Here is an 18,361-nt window from a genome sequence, read left to right as displayed (position 1 = left end):
AAAAAAAAAAAAAAAAAAAAAAAAAAAAAAAAAAAAAAGTAGTTGGGCAGAGTGCAGCTCTAACTCCCCAGAAATTTGGTGGTGGTGGTGGGTAGAGGTCACCTCTGGATTTCATGCCTGTGCTGATGGGGAACCCTGCCCGTGTTCTGAGCAGCTTCCGGTGCCCGGCAGCCATGGGTGTTAACATGGTGCACGGTCTATCATTGCCCTTCTGTAGCTGAAGATGATCCACTGTGGGTGCTAACCAGATGGCTGTAAAGACCATTGTGTGGCCCCCGACCCTCTGTAGGCTGCACCAGACAGAGCTCCTGTCCTTATGCTTTGCGTGGTGCCTGCTGCTCCCAGATCCTGTCGCTCTTCACAGTTTTGTTTCTTTGCCTCCGGGGCTACAAGATGCTTTTGCTCAAAAAGCCCCCAGTTTGGCTGCACCCAAGCTAGTCTGTCTGTGCTGTCATTACTACCAACATCTACAGTTAGGCCTCAAGGTTTCAGAGGCTGGAAGTATAGCAAGTGACATCTCTTTGTGTGCGGTCACACTTGGACATGAGAACTTTGCTGCTGAGTGACTTAATTTGATTGATGGACTAGGGAGTTCAGAGCTTTTCTTCCCTTGAATATTTGTCCATCCTGCTCAATACTGATTTCACTATAAAAATCAGTGTGGGGAAGCAGAAGTTGGTTAGAAATAGTTTGATTGTAGCACCCAGGTTGAGTGTATTAGCCACCTGGAATGTCTTGGATTTTTTGCTTTTTGTTAATCCCTAGGTTCAATAGGAGTCTTAATTTGGATGCTTGATTATTATACTCATATCATTGCATGGAATAAGGGACATACATGCTAGAGTAATGATCTTGATGTCACTAATGAATTAAGTTTTCTGAACCAAAATATGGTTCCCAGACCAGCAGCATCAGCATCCCCTGGGAATTTGTGGGAAATGCAGATTCTCAGGCCTCATCCCAAACCTACTGGATCAGAAATTCTGGGGGATGCCCCCAAATCTGTTATTAATGAACCCTCTAGTAGTCCTGATGTGATCTATGGTTTGAGACCCATTGCTGTAGAGCAACTGTCCAACAGAACTTTCTACAATGATAGAAATGTTCTGTATCTGTGCCGTACACTATGGGAGCCACTGGCCACATGTTGCTGTCAAGCTCTTGAAGTGTAACTGGCATGAGCAAACAATGGAATTATTAATTTTATTTAATTTTGATTCATCTCAATTTACATTTAAATAGTTATGAGTAATAGTGGCCGCCCACAGGACAGCCCAGCTCTAGAGCATACTTGCCATTTGTTTACTGCTGTGTGGATAAACTCCCCAAATGCTGTAAGTTGTTGGTTGTGGAATTGTTAGTTTTATATTGTAGAACAAAGTACTCCTAGAGTGAAGCTCCAATTGCTGTCACAGTGTTTTATTTTGATCTTCTTTTGAAGGTGGGGATGATTTGCTGATTGCTGGTTAGTGGGGAGAAAGAAGCCTGTTGTTGAGTGTAATGTTGATTTTGTCAATGTGCTTGGTCTGTACAGTGCCTGCTGGCTTGTGCTTGTTGTAAATGCAACTAATGATGATAGATGCATGTCCCTTTAGAAGGAATAAAGTTGTTGTTCAGGAGTAGAGCTGGGTCCACTGTCTCTTGTAGTTGGAGCTCTGCTGCATCTAGTGTGTCCTGCTGGATAAAGGTGCTTCCTGCCTGGCAGAGCTTATAAAAGAGATGTTAATGAGCCCTTTGGGCACTTTGGGATTCTTGTGGAACCTTCCAGAAACTGTGCTTGAGAAGAGTGCTGAATTGCTGAGTCTGAGCTGGCACATCAGATAGACAAATCTCTAGAATAACATGCAGCTTCTTCAGTTTAGGAGGACTTGAAGGAAAAGAGGGTCGAGATACTTTGAGGACAGTCTCCAGACATAGTTTCTGGGGTGACAGGACTACATCTTTGTTACCTTTTCCAAAACACCAGCAGAAAGCTCTGGGCCGAGAGTATGCCAAGCAGTCATGTGACTCTGTGGCTAGAACAGAATGGGATGTTTAGGAGCCAGGGAACACCTGAGAGTGGTTAGGGACTGTTCTCCCAACTCTAGCAACCAAAGTCTCCAAATGAAAGCAGAAAACAATACTAAATTCCTTGTCAGAAGCAAAGTTCTACATGACTGAGCTTCCTAATTGAGGGCCCCATTTGTTGAATTATTTAAATCCATATCATTGGTTTTTATAATCCATCTCTTCTTAGAATCAGAGAATGTTAAAACAAGGTAGAAGAGAACTTAGAAATGGTCATAATCCAACCTTTTCTCATTTTGCACTTGAGTAAACAGAGGCCCAGAGAGGTTGTGAGTTGAATAAGGGCACACACAGTGAGTGTAGAGCTAAGTCAAGGCCTGTGGTGTCCCGGCCAGGGCACCTGTGGTCACACAGCACACTGCTTTTCTGTTTCTTTTGTGTGTTCAGCTTCTGTTGTCTCTAGGCCAGGTGAGTGCAGCTAGGGTCACAGGTCAGGAGCTGGACAGACTGATGAGAAAGGGACATTTCAAGAGCATAAGAAAGATACTGATGCTCACTGCTTAGTTATATTTTAAAATGCTTTTTGCTAATGCATCATGCAGATATCTGGGAAATTCTAACAGAACATTTTGACTGGTGAAATATTGCAGCTACCTGTTTATGATAGCTAAAGTTGTTCATGCCATGTATGTGTATGATTTAGTCATTGCACAATACATATTGTTAACTGGTTATTTTTTTCTGGACAGTTTTGTTGGGATTAGTTTGTTTTCCAAGCACTAGACCTGATTAAATTTATTGACTCTGATACCATTTTTTTTGTAACTAAGTTTGTTTAGATAGCATGCCTCTCTTACTTTAGCCACAAAGTATTGAAATGCTAGGTGTGAAAAGTATGGCACTATGCACATAATAAGCATTTTCTAAATATTAGTTGAAAGAGTGAATAATATCCCACCCAGATGGGTCTGAATGTTAATTTCTTTTGAGTTTTACTATGACTGGGGGAAAAAAATTCTGTAGCTTTGGGAGAATATTAGCTGTGTAATTTTTTTCCCCCTTAGCTTGAATGGAGACTTAAACAAAAAATTCACATGCACACCAAAAGGCTGGGAGAGGTTTTGTAAATTGAATATAGGGTTATTGTTTGTGTCCAGAAAACAAAGCCCTAAATCACATTTAGCATAATTTGTGGTTTTAAATTGGACTGATTTAGCAAGGAGAGTGAAATAATCTCTCATCCTGTCAAAAAGGCACTACCTTTAGACCAGCATTTAATTGCATTGGCAGAGTAACTTTGGGAAGGCGGCAGTAATTCTGGCTGCATTATTCTTGGTTTGTGGCTAAATTGAGATCATCATTTTCTCCTGGTTTCACTAACTTTCCTCATTGCTCTTCAAACTAATCAGGTGAATGCAGTGAAAGAAGGCTTAATGGTAGCCAGAGGGTGGACAGGGTGAGGTCTTTGAGCAGCCACACTTCACACACTATGCTTTTCGGAAGGGACAGGGAAAATGACACCTGGTGGCTCAGAAGGTGCTTTCCGTTGACTATGCACCTAAAAATGTGCTTTTGCAGCCACATTGTACAGGTAGGGTTCATGTGCATTCATGTTGATATCCAAGATGTAGTTTCTGGAGATAATTCCAAGCTGTCTAGATTAGCCCATAAAAATCTGTCCTTTTGCCTCCAGCCACATTAGAAGTTTATCCAAAGCACCATCACGAGACCACTGCCCCCTACCCATGTGTCTTAGTCCAGGATGAATCATATTCTGTACAGTCCCTTCTTCCAATGAGAGCATGTCCCTTACCTTTTACCAAGCCTTCCCTCTAAAAGAAATCAGGTCAGTGATACCATAGACATTACATAAAGCTGAAAATGATGACTCAAAACTATAATGAACAGTGTGCTTGTCCTCTTTACTTTTGTTCCCCTGCGAGTTATTAACTGGAGTTCTTGAAATAGCTATCTCCTTAACTGTTTTAGATATTTGGAATTTTACATACACCTTGTAGTGGTCCTAAGCACAGGTGCTGCTGGTTGTGAGTTTAGGCTTGGCAGGCAGGTGGGTTGGTTTTCCAGCATCCACTGGAGGGAACTTGTGGGATAGGAAATAAACCATAGTGACATGAGATGTGACACTTTCTTGTGCTGTGTCAATGTTTTTAGTTGCCTGGAAAGTCTTGGTATAAGAGTTTACATGAACCGTGGACAGGCTCATGGCCCATACAAATGTTTGTGGAAAGATTGGATAGCAACTGATATGGATGAATTAAAGTCTTTCTGTTACCGGTTGAGAGTTTGTACTTTGGAAGTACAGATGCCTTTGGCTTTTAAATTTGTGTTTGCAGGTATATACTGTAGGGAAGGAGGAACTTTTCAGGTCCTCAGTGCTTTATTTTTGCCTTTGATCTGCATACTGGTATTCATAGCATGCTACTGACTAGGCTTTTTGTATCTGTATGTAATAACAATGTATTGATCTGTTGCTAATCTGATGTAACTGTGTGTGTGCGCGCCGTTCATGCATGTGTGTTGATCAAGGTGTGTTACTACAGAGGCCAAGACCAGAAACTAGGTAGGTTGAATATTTTGTTATATAACTTTAAGCTAGAATTGTTGTGATTTAGTGCAATGTTCAGAGGACAGCTCTTCAGATATTGGATTATTTAAATAGTTTGAATGTCCAGTCACTCAGGAAGGGATTGGGGATTTGCTGTCTTCTGGTGGAGATGCAAGGAAATTAAAAGGAAGAAAACAATTGCAGTTATTAGACATTATATGATGATTATAAGTATATATGCTTTGTAATATTCACTTATAGGCTATTTATGGTACAGAAATTCTCTTTTACCCTTTTTTACTTCTCGCTTTCCTCCTCATGCTCCGTCTGATATAAACTGTGATAAGCACTTATCTAATCCTTCAAGAAGAAACATTTCTGCCTCTACTCCATGGTCAGTTACTACCTCTAAGAAATCTACTAAAAATAAATGAGACCTATATGTGAATTCAGTGGTCATCTTGGAGTTAGATCTTTCTTTCATTTGACAGAAAAACAAAATATATTGCTGGCATTCCTTGCTAGGTGTGAGGTTCCTGGATTCACAGGCAGCATTTTTATTTCCATAGCTGTGCCAGCAAACATAGCAGAACTGAAGAATTTGGAAGTGCTCAACTTTTTTAATAACCAGATTGAGGAGCTGCCCACGCAGATCAGCAGCCTTCAAAAACTCAAACACCTGAACCTCGGGTGAGTATTGGGGGAAAGGAAAGGAAATGGAGGAGAGGAAGAGGGTGAAGGGGGGTCTCTGTGGGCCAGGGAGACAAGCTGATTATATTATAGCATAGGAGAAGTGGGCTTCTCATTTCTTTTTATGTGTTAGGTTTTAAAGGAAGTTTTATTGTTTTAATATATCCTTTCAACAGCCTACATTCGTGCATATCTATTTGAGAACTAATTGAGAAGCTAATTGTTGGCCCAATAAGGGAGTTTTTTTTACTGTATTTTGTTTGCAGTTAAATTTTATTTCGGTTATGTTGACCAAGAAGGGACATGTTTGCGTAGCATAAGCTGTTCAGACAAGTAGTAATATGGTTGCTTTTTCTCTCTATATCAAGTAGAAATTGTTCACAAAGGACCTTCCATCCATTGAGGGGAGGATGTGTTCCCTAATGCTGCTTCATTAATTCTTGCAATTCTTTGACATAGCTGAAAGGTTATAATCCTGTGTCTTTCTTTATGCAGAGGTTTGATTCAGCTGAGGCTGCAGATCCAAGTAGCAGTAAATGATAATAATACCTTGTATTTGTATATTGCTTTATAGTGTTCAGAGTCCTCACACCAGCATTTGTCTCTTTCAATATCAGGGAGGGAGGGTAGGTTTTAGAGTTTTCCTTTCAGAGAGAAAGCCACCCCCTTACCCAGGGGTTAAATGTCTTGCTGCTGATCCCCCAGGAGGTTACTGGCTGAGCTGGGAGAGCACCCCATTGTTCTGGGTCTGTGCATTCTCCATCAGACCCCATAGATGCCAACAGGAGCTTTGGCTTCTGAACTCCTTCTTCATTGTCACAGGCGTTTGATGGAACTGCCTACTCATGTTTCATTTTCTGTGCTAAGTAATATATTCATTAATTGTAGTCACTAAATGCTCTATTTAAGTTATTGATTTACATGGAGTGGCAATAAAAGCTGACCAGGTATTTAACAATTAGGAAGCAGTCATGAAAAAAAGTATCTCCTTCATGGAATGATTTTTAGTTCATTCTTTCCATGGGGAGAATGCGGCACTCTTATTTTGAAGTTCACTCTGGCTGACAGACCGTTCTTTATAAGATCCATGAATATTCTTCCTAAAGGATGAGGGGAAGTAGACTTTAAGGAGGGAGAAATCACTTTAGATGAGGTGTTTTTTTTCCCCCCTACCAATTTGGAGATTGTATACTTACTTTAAAAAAAAAATTCTGCATTTCTTGATTTTAAAGATTATTAGGACCCGATGTTTAATTTGTATGTAAGAAAGAAGCTAAAACTAGATACATATGTGTGTCCTTGCTGTTAATTTGTTGCTTTATTGAACGAGATAAACATATTTATATCCACCACTAGAACAGTGCTTGGTACATGATAAGTAGTACACAGCGTTAGCTATTATCATCATCATCTTATTTTTTTCATTTATTTCATGACTACATTAAGTGCTTACATTGGGTCAGGAAACTTGCTGGTATTTGGATCAAAGGTGAAATCACTATCCTTGGCCTTAAGGATGGGGAGCAGGACCTGCTGTAAATGAGCAGCGACAGTCTAGTGAGGGTCACTGATGTGTTGGGGCCAGATAAGGCAAGTGGGAGCAAAAAGACTAGGAGCATGCTAGTCTACAGGTGAGGTTTTTGGGAGGGTTCTCACAGCCAGTGGGTAGCACTGAAGCTGACACTTGATGCATGAGAATGGATTTCTCAGACTTACACGTAGAAGGAAGACAAAGTGAGAGGATGATATATTTAAAAGCTCAGGGCACTGCATGTTCTAGGAATTGCAAGTTTATTGGTATTGCTGAGTGTAAAGTGTGAAGCAAGGAGCGGTAAGGTAAGTGGCAGAGGTAGACAGGGAATCATATGCACGATTCCCTGCAGTTCATTTAATGGGTATTTATTGAGTTCCCAACTATGGACCAGGCACTGTTCTAGGTACTGGCCATGCAACCCTTAAGGTGCTCACATTACAGTTGGGCAAACCGACTCTAAATAAATAAATGTCTGTAATGGCAGGGAGTCAGAAGTGCTAATGAAGGGCTCTGTGTACTAAATAAAGGGGCTTCAATTTTATTCTACTGACCATTGAGGAATTTGCACAGCAGAGTAGTGGGTATGAGATGAGGTCAGATTTTCATATGAAAGATCAGTATGAAGAACGGGTTGGAGGGAGGTAGATTGGAGGCCAGGAAACTAGTAAGGACACCAGCTGTGTGTTCCAGGTGAACTAGGGCAGTGACAGTGGAGGCAGGGGTGGGATTTTGTATGAAAAATGCGTAGGAGGCAAAATTGACAAGACAGTGACTGATGGGTGGTATGATACTTGGATTTCTGTGTTGGGCAGCTGGAATAGAAATACAGATGGAGACAGGTTTGGAAAGAAGATATTGAGCTCAGATTTTGTTCAGTTGGGTTTGAGGGACCTTAGGACATAGTTGGATGCTTTTCTTTTTCATTGAGTGCATCTTAGTTGTCTCCTTGTTCTTTTTGGTGTTGTTTGCATTTCTGGCTGTTGGTGCTTTATTGATTGTGTAAAACTTTCTGTATTTAATTACATAGCTACATAGAGTTGTCAAAGTTTGAACAAAATTCTTAGTTCTTTGGGAAAGGAATTAAGGTGGGTTCTATATAATAAAGGATGCTTCTGTCCTCAAATGGCATAAAGAATTAGACATGCACAATAAGGCAAGTTTAAGGCAACTTATAGAGAAGACTGCTTAGAACAAGCAGCCAGAGTAAAAATATATGCACAGGAGACAATAAGGCAGAGCAGACAGGCCACACATATGTATGACCCACAAGGCACTCTCAACCAGAATTTGCTTTTAAAGTTTTATATAGTATTTGCTGTTTATTCTGGTAGGTACTCGCAAGACCTGAAAGAATTTTAGGCCACCTGAATAAATAAAAGAAAGTTTACAGGCCAGCCCGGTGGCGCACTGGAGAAGTGTGCCGCTTGGGAGCGCGGCGGCGCTCCCGCCGAGGGTTTGGATCCCACGTGGAGACCGGTTCCCGCTCACTGGCTGAGCGCGGTGCAGGCGCAACACCGAGGGTTGCGATCCTGTTGCAGGTCCCTGGTACGGGCGCAACACCGCGGGTTGCGATCCTGTTACCGGTCAGTAAAAAAAGACAAAAAGGAAAAAAAAAAAAAAAGAAAGTTTAGACATGTTCTTAATTCTTTAAATGTGGTTCATTTCATAGCATTATTTTCTCTCCAAATTGTAAAGCCATGTGGGTTCCATAGGTAGTTACTTCTAGGATAACTTCACTGTGGGAGCACCATGCTCCGCTGTTCTAAAATAACTTTCCACCTAGTTTGTTGCCAGAGCTACATCTCGTGAACACTTAGAAGTTTTCACTAAGCACAGTGTTGTGTTTATGGATTTGGATTATTTATTTATTTATTTATTTATTTATTTATTTATTTTTGCTAAGTGTGCGAGTAGGTCACCGTAGAGATGAGAAAAAATTATTGCCTTTAGACAAGAAAGTTATATTGAAGCAGGAGGTGCCCAAAAGGATCTCCATAGAACAGATTGCTCTAAACATGAGGCATTACTACAGGCCTTCCTATGGCTTTTGAAGAAGAGAAGGAAAAAAAGATGTTAAGTTGCCATAGACTATCTGGTTTTCTAAATTTCTCCATCATAGGCAGTCATTTGTCCATTTACAATATGCACTTGAAAAACCTTCATGTGCAAACAAAAGAATTTATACCATTTGGCATAGTTGAGCCCTAGTCAACTTTATCTTTAGACACCTGAAGTGATCTGAGGTTTAGCTGGTATGGTATAAATAGTTCCATCTGAAATGGGTTTCTTGTAAGGTAAGCTTGCCTGTTTGGTGTTGATCTAAAATTTTTCTCAAACCTCTTGAAAAATAGCTATAGATATAGCTCTCATTTCCTGAGAACCCACCTGTGAGCCGTGGATCATGTTAGATGCTTCGTGTTTTCTCTCTCATCCTTCCGGCGATCCTGCTGCTGTGAAGGTGGTGTTAGCCTCATTTTACGGTTGATGGAGTTTGGATGTTTTGTCCCCTCCAAAACTCATGTGGAAATTTGATCCCCATTGTGGCAGTGTTGGAAACTAATTGAGTCATGGGGGCAGATTCCTCATGAATGGATTAATGCTCTCCCTGGGGGAGAGGGGAGTAATGAGTGAGTACTCGCTCTGTTAGTTCCTACAAGAGCTGATTTTTTAAAGGACCCTGGCACCTCCCCTCTTTCTCTCTCTTGCTTCCTCTTGCCATGTGATCTGCTTGCACCTGCCGGCTGCTGCCACTTTCCGCTATGAGTAGAAGCAGCCTGAGGCCCATGCCAGATGCAGCTGTCCCAGAATTGTAAGCAAATAAAACCTCTATTCTTTATAAATTACTGAGTCTCAGGTAATTCTGTTATAGCTACACAAAGTAGACTAAAACAGAAAATTGGTACCAGGAGTGAGGTGTTGCTATACAAATACCTGAAAATCTGGATGCAGCTTTGGAACTGGGTAATGGGCAAAGGTTGGAGGAGTTTGGAGGACTTAGAAGAAGATAGAAAGATAAGGGAAAGCTTGGAATGTCTTAGAGACTTATGTGGTGGTGAGCAGAATGCTGATAGAAATGTGGACAGTAAAGGCCATGCGGATTATGAGTTCTCAGATAGGAATGAGGAACTTATCGGGAATTGGACAGAAGATAACCCTTGGTACACCATAGCAAGGAATTTGGCTGCATTGTGTCCATGCCCTTGGACTTTGTGGAAGGTGGGACTTAAGAGTTGTGAACCAGAGTATCTGACAGAAGAAATTTCTAAGCAGCAAAGCCTTAAGGACACTGCATGGTGGCTTCTAACAGCCTACTCTGAGTTATGGCAGCAAAGACATAATATAAAGCCAGAATTTAAAAGGGAAGCAGAGCATAAAGATTCGGAAAATTTGCAGCCTGGCCATGTGGTAAAGAAGCTGAGAGCTGGAGAACAATGCAAGGGTGAAGCAGATAAACTGGTTGCTAAAGACATCATCTTGGTGGTGAGGTAGCCAGCTGCTAATAGCAGAGACAATGAGAGGAAAGCCCTGCAGGCATTTGAGAAGCCTGGAAGGGTGCCCCACCCATCACAGACCCTGAGGACTAGAAGGACTGAGTTATCCTGGAGGACAGACCTGGGGCACAGCTGCCCTCAGGATCCTGTTCCCTGCATCCCAGCTGCTCTGGTTGGAGTGGCCCCAAGTGTGGTTCATGCAGCAGCCCGGGAGAGTAGAGGCCCGAAACTTTGGTGGCATCCACTTTGTGTTAAGTCTGCAGGCCGGCAGGATTTGAGAGCAGTGGAGATGTGGCAGCCTCCACCCAGATTCCAGAGGATGTATGGAAAAGCCTGGGGGTGCAGGCACAGACATGCTGCAGGGGCAGAGCCACTGCAGAGGATATCTACTAGAGCAGTGCCGAGCGGGAAAGTGGGGTCAGAGCCCACACAGAGAGCCACCACCAGGGAAATGTCTAGTACAGCCAATGCAGCAGGGCTGCTGCCAGAACCCCAGAACTTCGGGGCCACTGGTAACATGCAACGCAGGCCTGGAAAAGCCACAGGCACCAACATGGCCCACTGGGCTGTGCCTGGCAGCCTTGTGGGAACAAGGCTGCCTGATGCTTTGGGGGCCCAGATGCCCACTTGTGCCCAGGATGTACAACTTGGAGTCAAAGAACATTATTTTTGGAGCTTTAAGACATAATGTCTGCCCTGCTGGGTTTTGGACTTGTTTGGGGTCTGTTTTTCCTTTCTTCTGGCCTGTTCCTCCCTTTTGGAATGGGAATGTGTACCCAATGTCTGTTCCACCATTGTATCTTGACAGTAGATGAATTTGGTTTTGTTTTTCAGGTTCACAGCTGGAAGGACTTTGCTTTTGGTCTCAGATGAGACTTTGGATTTTTAAGTTGGTGCTGAAGCATACTAAGACTTTTGGGACTTTTGGGAAAGGATGATTGTGTTTTGTATGTGAGAGGAACATGAGTTTTGGGGGGCCGGGGGTGGTTTTGTATGTGAGAGGAACATGAGTTTTGGGGGGCCGGGGGTGGGATGATGGAGTTTGGGTGTGTTGTCCCCTCCAAAACTCATGTGGAAGTTTGATCTCCAATGTGGCAGTGTTGGAAACTGATTGAGTCATGGGGGCGGATCCCTCATGAATGGATTAATGCTCTCCCTGGGGGAGGAGGGATAAATGAGTGAGTTCTTGCTCTATTAGTTCCTGCGCGTGAGCTTATTGTTTAAAAGACCCTGGCACCTCCTCTGTCTCTCTTGCTTCCTCTCTCGCCATGTGATCTGCTTGTACCTGCTGGCTGCCTGCCATTTTCTGCCATGAGTAGACGCAGCCTGAGGCCCATACCAGATGCAGCTGTCCCAGAATCACAAGCAAATAAACCTCTATCCTTTATAAATTACTCAGTCTCAAGTAATTCTGTTATAGCAACACAAAACGGACTAAAACAACGGTTGAAGAAATTGGATCTCACAGACGCTGAGCAACTTTGCCAAGATGACCCAGCAAGTGCTGGAGCTGGACTTCTCACCTAGTCGTCTCAGACTTTAACGCTCTATTCGTTCACTACCCCTACTATAAGCTCTCATGGAAACCTTGAGCCCACTGTGGGGGGAGCCAGCACATCCCACCTTTAATTCTGCAGTGAGATATGTCACCAGGTCTCTATGCATGTGTACTGGTGTCCAGAGAGACAGACTGCAGTCTCCACAGTTCCTTGCATTCTTTGTAGCTGGGGCTGTTCCTAGCACTGCTTCTGGACTTTTGGAAGCATTTAAGTAAGGGCTTCCTTTCTGCCTGCTAGGTTAGTGGGGCTACTACTGTTACTTACCACTGTCAGCAGCACGTGGGAACTCTGCTGTGTTCCCGTTGTTCGTTTTGTTCCTACACTGGTTGTAGGTTTATTGCTAAAAGGAAAAATGTACCTGCAGTTTAGTAGATTCTTGTAACCAGAGGCTGGAGGGTCTCGAGGCTTGCTCTAGGCTGGAGGTTGGATGAGAGCTCCCATTAGATGAGATGCGTCTTCCCTCTGCGGAAGTCTAAATGGATTTACTGTACCTGATATTGCAAAGCTGTGTTTCTGTGTTTGCACAGAAAAACTTTAAGTAATGAGCAGTCTTCAAAAATGGGTAACTTAAAGTAGTATTTAAAGATAGAAGCACCTAATGGATGCTTCTCTACCTTTCTTACTACCTCTGATTTTTCTGTCAACTTAGAATCCTTGCATTGGAGTCCCAGGGTCAGGAGTGACCTTGGCCTCCGTGAGATATGAGGTGCTCTCAGACACCTGTTGCCCTCATCTATCAGGTGAAGTCCTGGGTACTTTACCTCTCTTAGCTTGTTTCTTCATCTCAACACAGGAATATTTATAAGTCTGATCTTGCCTGTGTTCTAAGGAAGTTTTGGTGAACTGAATGAAATACTTGACATAAATGTGCTTCACAAATTGTGAATGTGTGAAATACGTGTTGTTGTTATCATTACAGTAAATAGTCGTGGAGGTTATTTTGCTGCATGTAAAGTCTACCTGGGACTTTTTCTACCTGAGAGGTGGAATCCTCTTTTCCCTTTTGGTTTCAACCTCTCCTTTCGGCTATTTCTCGTGAGGCTTGGTTGGTAAGGAGGGATGGGACTGTATCTATTATGAGAAGGATCAATGACCAGAATGATTTTTTAGTGTCATAGTCCCTTCCCACCTTTCAATACCTGTCAACATATTTAAGTTTTTTCTTAAATTGGCTTTTAAGTATGCTCAAAGGGAATGGCATTAAGAAAAACAGGGGTCTTGTAGAAAAGAATAAAAGATAGTAATAAAAAAAAATTACCTTAGATATTCCCTTAAAGATATAAAAATATAGATATAGACATATATTTTATTTTCAATTGTGGTAAAATATACATAACATAAAATTTACCATCTTAACTGTTTTGTAGTATAAATTCAGTGGTGTTGAGTATGTTCATACTATTGTACAACCAATTTCCAGAAGTTTCTTCTCATCTTACACACCCGAAACTCTGTACTTATTAAACAGTTCTCCTCCCCCTGGCCTCTGACAACCACCATTCTAATTGGGAATAATTTGGAACGTTAGCAGCTGTAGAACAAACAGTGATTTTTTCCCCCTCCTGTTAAAAGGAATAAATGAAATAAAGTAGAGCCAAAGTCTACAGTTTTTAGGTATTATTGCTACATTTATAAGGAAGTTTTTCCCTAGGACGGATGTTTTGTGTTGGTTTAAGTTTCTTTGTAAAACAAAGATTGAACTTCACCATTGGAGAAAAGGACAACGGAGAAATTTTCAGATGTTTCATGAACATACAGGTTCTCTGATTAAAAATTTTAGGCTGAGTAAGACATATATCATATGCTGTCACTTTTATGTAAAAAAGTGTAAAAAAGTCAGACTCACAGGAACAGAGTAAAATGGTGGTTACTGGGAGTGGGGGGGTTGGGAGGGAGATTTTGGTCAAAGGACACAAAATTTTAGTTAGACAGGAAGAGTACATTTAAGTGATCTATTGTACATTATTGTGACTGTAGTTATTAACAATATATGGTATATTTGAAAATTGCTGAGTAGATTTTCGGTGTTCTCACCACATACACACATACACACACACACACACAAGAAGTATGTGAGGTAATGCATGTGTTAAGTAGCTGGATTTGGCCATTCCACAATGTATTATACATGAATCAAAACATCATATTATATGCCGTAACTATATACAATTTCTACTTGTCAGTATTTTAATTTTAATTTTATTTTAAAATAAACATTTAAAAAATAAAATAGCATCAAGTGACTGTAGAATCATGGCACTCTTCAATTTCAGCCTGTGAAACAGAGATGATCTCAGTATTGTGTTTAAACATGTGTTCTGTGTGTGGTGACTTGGATTTTCCCCCCCAACAACAGCATGAACAGGCTAAACACTTTGCCTCGAGGATTTGGCTCTCTCCCAGCTCTTGAGGTCCTGGACTTGACGTACAACAACTTGAGTGAAAATTCTCTTCCTGGAAACTTCTTCTACCTTAGTAAGAAACTTTTAATTCTATAAATCTCCTTGCCATGGTACTTTGCATTCTAAGAGTGAAATTTATTTGCCAGGGCCCAAACTTCAAGAGAAATTATTGGATGTATATATTTTTTCTTCACAGATTCCTGTTGAATATTCCTTCATGGCTCAGCAGTATGTATATTTGATATATGGTTATGTGACACCATAGGGCTGAAGTGGACTTAGTAATGTCATATTAACTTTCTGGGAGAGATTATGTACCTAAATGAGATCGAGTCTCACATTTAGCTAAGAAACTCAACTTTCTTTCAAAGAGCATGCCAAAAAAAAATGTGTCCTCCCATGTTGCTATTAATTCTTTGTAGGATATTTGCCCAAGATATTCTAATCAATTATTTATAAAAATATCCATTAATAAACCACTAACAGAATTTTTAAAATTTCCAGCCAGATTCTTGTTGTAAGCCTTTTAAAAAGTACTTTTATTGACGTATCTGTTGTCTAGCACATAGTTAAACATTAAGAAATTGTTAGCGACAAGTGAACACTTTATCCTTTCATATGCAAACTAATTTCTTGCTGCAAATGCTCCTAAAAATGAGGAAAAACAGATTTTCTGGGAACTCATGAAGTATTTAGGAAAGGGTTGTTTCCCTTAATTGAGTTTCTACTTTTCCAAATAGTGGCATCCAGGAATTCTGAATTTTCTGAGCTACTGTCTAAAGTTTCATTTTTTGCCTTATATACACTGTCTCTCTCAGGCTTTCCCAAGCACATGAAGCCAGCTATAAAATATTTTCTTTGGTCAGGAAGAAAATTGTTTTTGTTACATATATTAGCATACAGTACTATCAATTTTTAAAACATTAGAATATAATTAAATACCTGTAAACAAATTAAACAAAATATACATCTAATTATACACCACCTTTTTGGTAAAAGATGAAAAAATGCTTTCAGATTTTAGCCTTTAGCAGTTCAGGATTATGTTATCATTGTGTAATCAAATTTCTGAGGAATGATATTCTGCTTAACTTAGGGTTTGCTCTGTTGATTCCATGTCGCTATTTTAGCTCCATTGTTTTAATTTATTTTAGCCATTGAAGCTATAAAAATAAGTAATAATAATTAGTCTGATTATAGAAACGATGAACGGGCCGGCCCGGTGGCGCACTGGAGAGTGCGCCGCTTGGGAGCGCGGCGGCACTCCCGCCGAGGGTTCGGATCCCATGTGGTGACTGGTTCCTGCTCATTGGCTGAGCGCGGCGCGGGCGCAACACTGAGGGTTGTGATCCCGTTGCCGGTCCCCGGTATGGGCGCGACACCGAGGGTTGCAATCCCGTTACCGGCCAGTAAAAAAGACAAAAAGGAAAATAAATAAATAAATAAATAATAGAAACGATGAACTGTGATAGGGCCTCCATCACAAGAAAGCCTTTCATTTATATATTTTCAACATAGTTCTATTTACATAAGAAAAGTTTTATGTTGACATAGTTCTATTTACATGAAAGAGTGCTTTTGCTCAAGGTATTGATATACGTGGCACAGTGGTTTTCTCTGTTTTACCTTAGATGCAAATGGAGTAATAAATGTGAATTGGAAGTCATAGAGAAAAATACATATCTTTTCTGGAAATTTGTTGAAACTCTGTGCTGTAAACTGCTAGTGCCCATGGTTGTTAATTGTGTCAGTCCTCTTGGATATAGATGTTTCCTGGACACACCAGCCACACAATAAGCCAGTAAATCTCAGTTTGACCTGCTTGTTATTATTGTGAGCTCTAGGTATGTCACAGGCTTTTCACCAAGCCACGGTTATTAATCAAAGCTGACTCCCTCGTATTGATCAGACCTCAAATGGTTGGGTTCCATGCCACCCTGTTTATATATTGCTGTTTAATTTGCAGCCACCCTGCGTGCACTCTATCTAAGTGACAACGATTTTGAAATCCTGCCGCCAGATATTGGGAAGCTCACAAAGTTGCAGATAGTAAGTAATTTATCTAAATTCCTAGAAAATCAATTCACTTCTGCAGCCCTTGTAGGAGTAGAATCAAGTCAATTTGAGCAGGAGTAAGGTTTGTTTTGCAGGAATAAACCACTACTCCTGATACTGTTTCTTGTTTATCCACAGACACTTGTAAATAAATAGAAAGGATCGAGTCTTAGAAGAAGAGAGAGCGTGGAAAAGGCGAGAGTTTCTTTTGAGCACCTCTTTATATGAAATTGTTTTGACAACTGCTTGTTTTTTTTATTTAGCTCAGCCTTAGAGATAACGACCTGATCTCACTGCCTAAGGAAATCGGGGAGCTTACGCAGCTTAAGGAACTCCACATTCAGGGAAACCGCCTGACTGTTCTGCCCCCAGAACTAGGTAAGGCTGCTGATGAGTGATCTCAGTTCTGGGCTTAATCGATATTAATAATCCAAATGTATTGATTCTGAACAACCTCTCTCCTCTTCTTGGCAAATACTCTCCATGCAGGCACCCAGTTCTGATCCTTTAAGACCATCTGTCATTGACCAGAGTTTGGCTGTTGAGTTTGTTGGCCTGATAGTGTGTTCTTCAGCTGTAGTGTCCAGCGTCTTAGAAATTGCTGGTGAAATATGACCCAGCTCAGCTCCCTGCCTGGTGTAGTGGAAAGAGCATGGGGCCAGTGGTAGTCGTCTTATCTATGGCTTCTCATTTACTAGTGGGGTAAGCTTTCTGAATCTTGGTTGGGTTATTAATACTAACTTTTATCAAAGCATTACTCTTATTCTTTTTGCCCTTAAAAACTTTTGCCAAATAGTTAAAGTATTTGTTACAACTACTTGAAAATACCTTTTCCAGTCACACATTTGGTTCTCACTTGATTCCATCTCCAATGGAGATTGTTCAATGTATTCTTGCAGGGGATTCCTCCATCCTGCTCCTGGCAGCTGAATCTCAGTTCTCTGCCTGGTCACTCCTGTGGCACTAGGTGAGCTTATGGCCCCCCTCAGAAATAACCTCCAAACCAGTGATTCTGTAACTGAGGTTATGCTGCCCTTCTGTAAAAAGTTCAGGAGTTCACTTATCTTTTCTTGCACAGACTCTCTGTAGCCTCTAATTTCTTCAGTCCTTTGAACTGCATTGTTTTCTCAAGCTGTGATTATTTGCTTTTCTGCTCCAAAATACCATAATTAAGAAACAAAACAAAACACACACATAGAGACATTTAACCCACAGTTCTTTGAAGAAGCAGTTCCTCAATGTGTCTGGTGCTTTTAACGAGGCCCATTATTACAAATTAGAATTTGAGCACCTTGGGGCCGGCCCGGTGGCGCACTGCTACAGTGCACCGCTTGGGAGTGCGGCGGCGCTCCCGCTGAGGGTTCGGATCCCACATACAGACCGGTTCCCACTCACTGGCTGAGCGAGGTGTGGGCGCAGCACCAAGGGTTGCGATCCCGTTGCCAGTCCCGGTCCGGTACGGGTGCGACACTGAGGGTTGCGATCCGTTGCCAGGCACGAAAAAAAAAAAAAAAAGAATTTGAGCACCTTAAAGGAAGGGGTGTTCTTATATTTGTTTCCTGCTATTCCCTCAGTGCCTACCATGTGCCATGTATGTGGTAGGTGCTCAAAGCACATTTTCCGAATGAATTAATGAATGAGGACCTCAGAGGGCAAGGTGTTAGATAGGTTGTGAGCAGGCAGAGTTTGCCTTCTGTCCAGAGCTGTGCCATCCAGTACGGACACTACCAGCCACATTTCATATGTTCAGTAGCCATATGTGGAAAATGCAGATAAAGAACATCCCCATCAGCACTAATCTAAAGGAAAAGCAGTCACGCGATTTCATGGAACCAATGTAAAGTTTCACCTTCACTTTTTCCATTTCCTTTAACGCCTTTGTTGGTGTTAAAAGGCCAGAGACATTTATTTTACGATTTTAAGGGCTGAGAAGTAACTCAGCACCTTCTCTTCATTGGGTTACAAGTAGTCAGGAGCAGGGTGCAGGATCAACAAAAGCTTTTTGTGAAAGGTTTTTTTTTTTTTTTTTTTTTGTCTTTTGTCTTTTGTCTTTTTCC

General features: G+C 41.4%; 1 protein-coding gene across 1 annotated transcript in view; it reads left to right on the top strand.

The window, feature by feature from the left end:
• RSU1 (Ras suppressor protein 1) overlaps positions 1–18,361 on the top strand; it is a 194,108-nt gene that overhangs the window by 46,827 nt on the left and 128,920 nt on the right. Inside the window, exons 4-7 of the mRNA XM_008567727.1 lie at positions 5,143–5,263; positions 14,204–14,322; positions 16,216–16,298; positions 16,568–16,682. Of these exons, the coding sequence (XP_008565949.1) occupies positions 5,143–5,263; positions 14,204–14,322; positions 16,216–16,298; positions 16,568–16,682 (438 nt within the window). The remainder of the gene's footprint in view (positions 1–5,142; positions 5,264–14,203; positions 14,323–16,215; positions 16,299–16,567; positions 16,683–18,361) is intronic.

This window comes from Galeopterus variegatus, unplaced genomic scaffold (assembly GCF_000696425.1).
Source record: "Galeopterus variegatus unplaced genomic scaffold, G_variegatus-3.0.2 Scaffold339, whole genome shotgun sequence".
Taxonomy (NCBI): domain Eukaryota; kingdom Metazoa; phylum Chordata; class Mammalia; order Dermoptera; family Cynocephalidae; genus Galeopterus; species Galeopterus variegatus.
The sequence above is the reverse complement of the archived record's forward strand: the minus strand, read 5'-3'. Positions and strand labels throughout refer to the sequence as shown.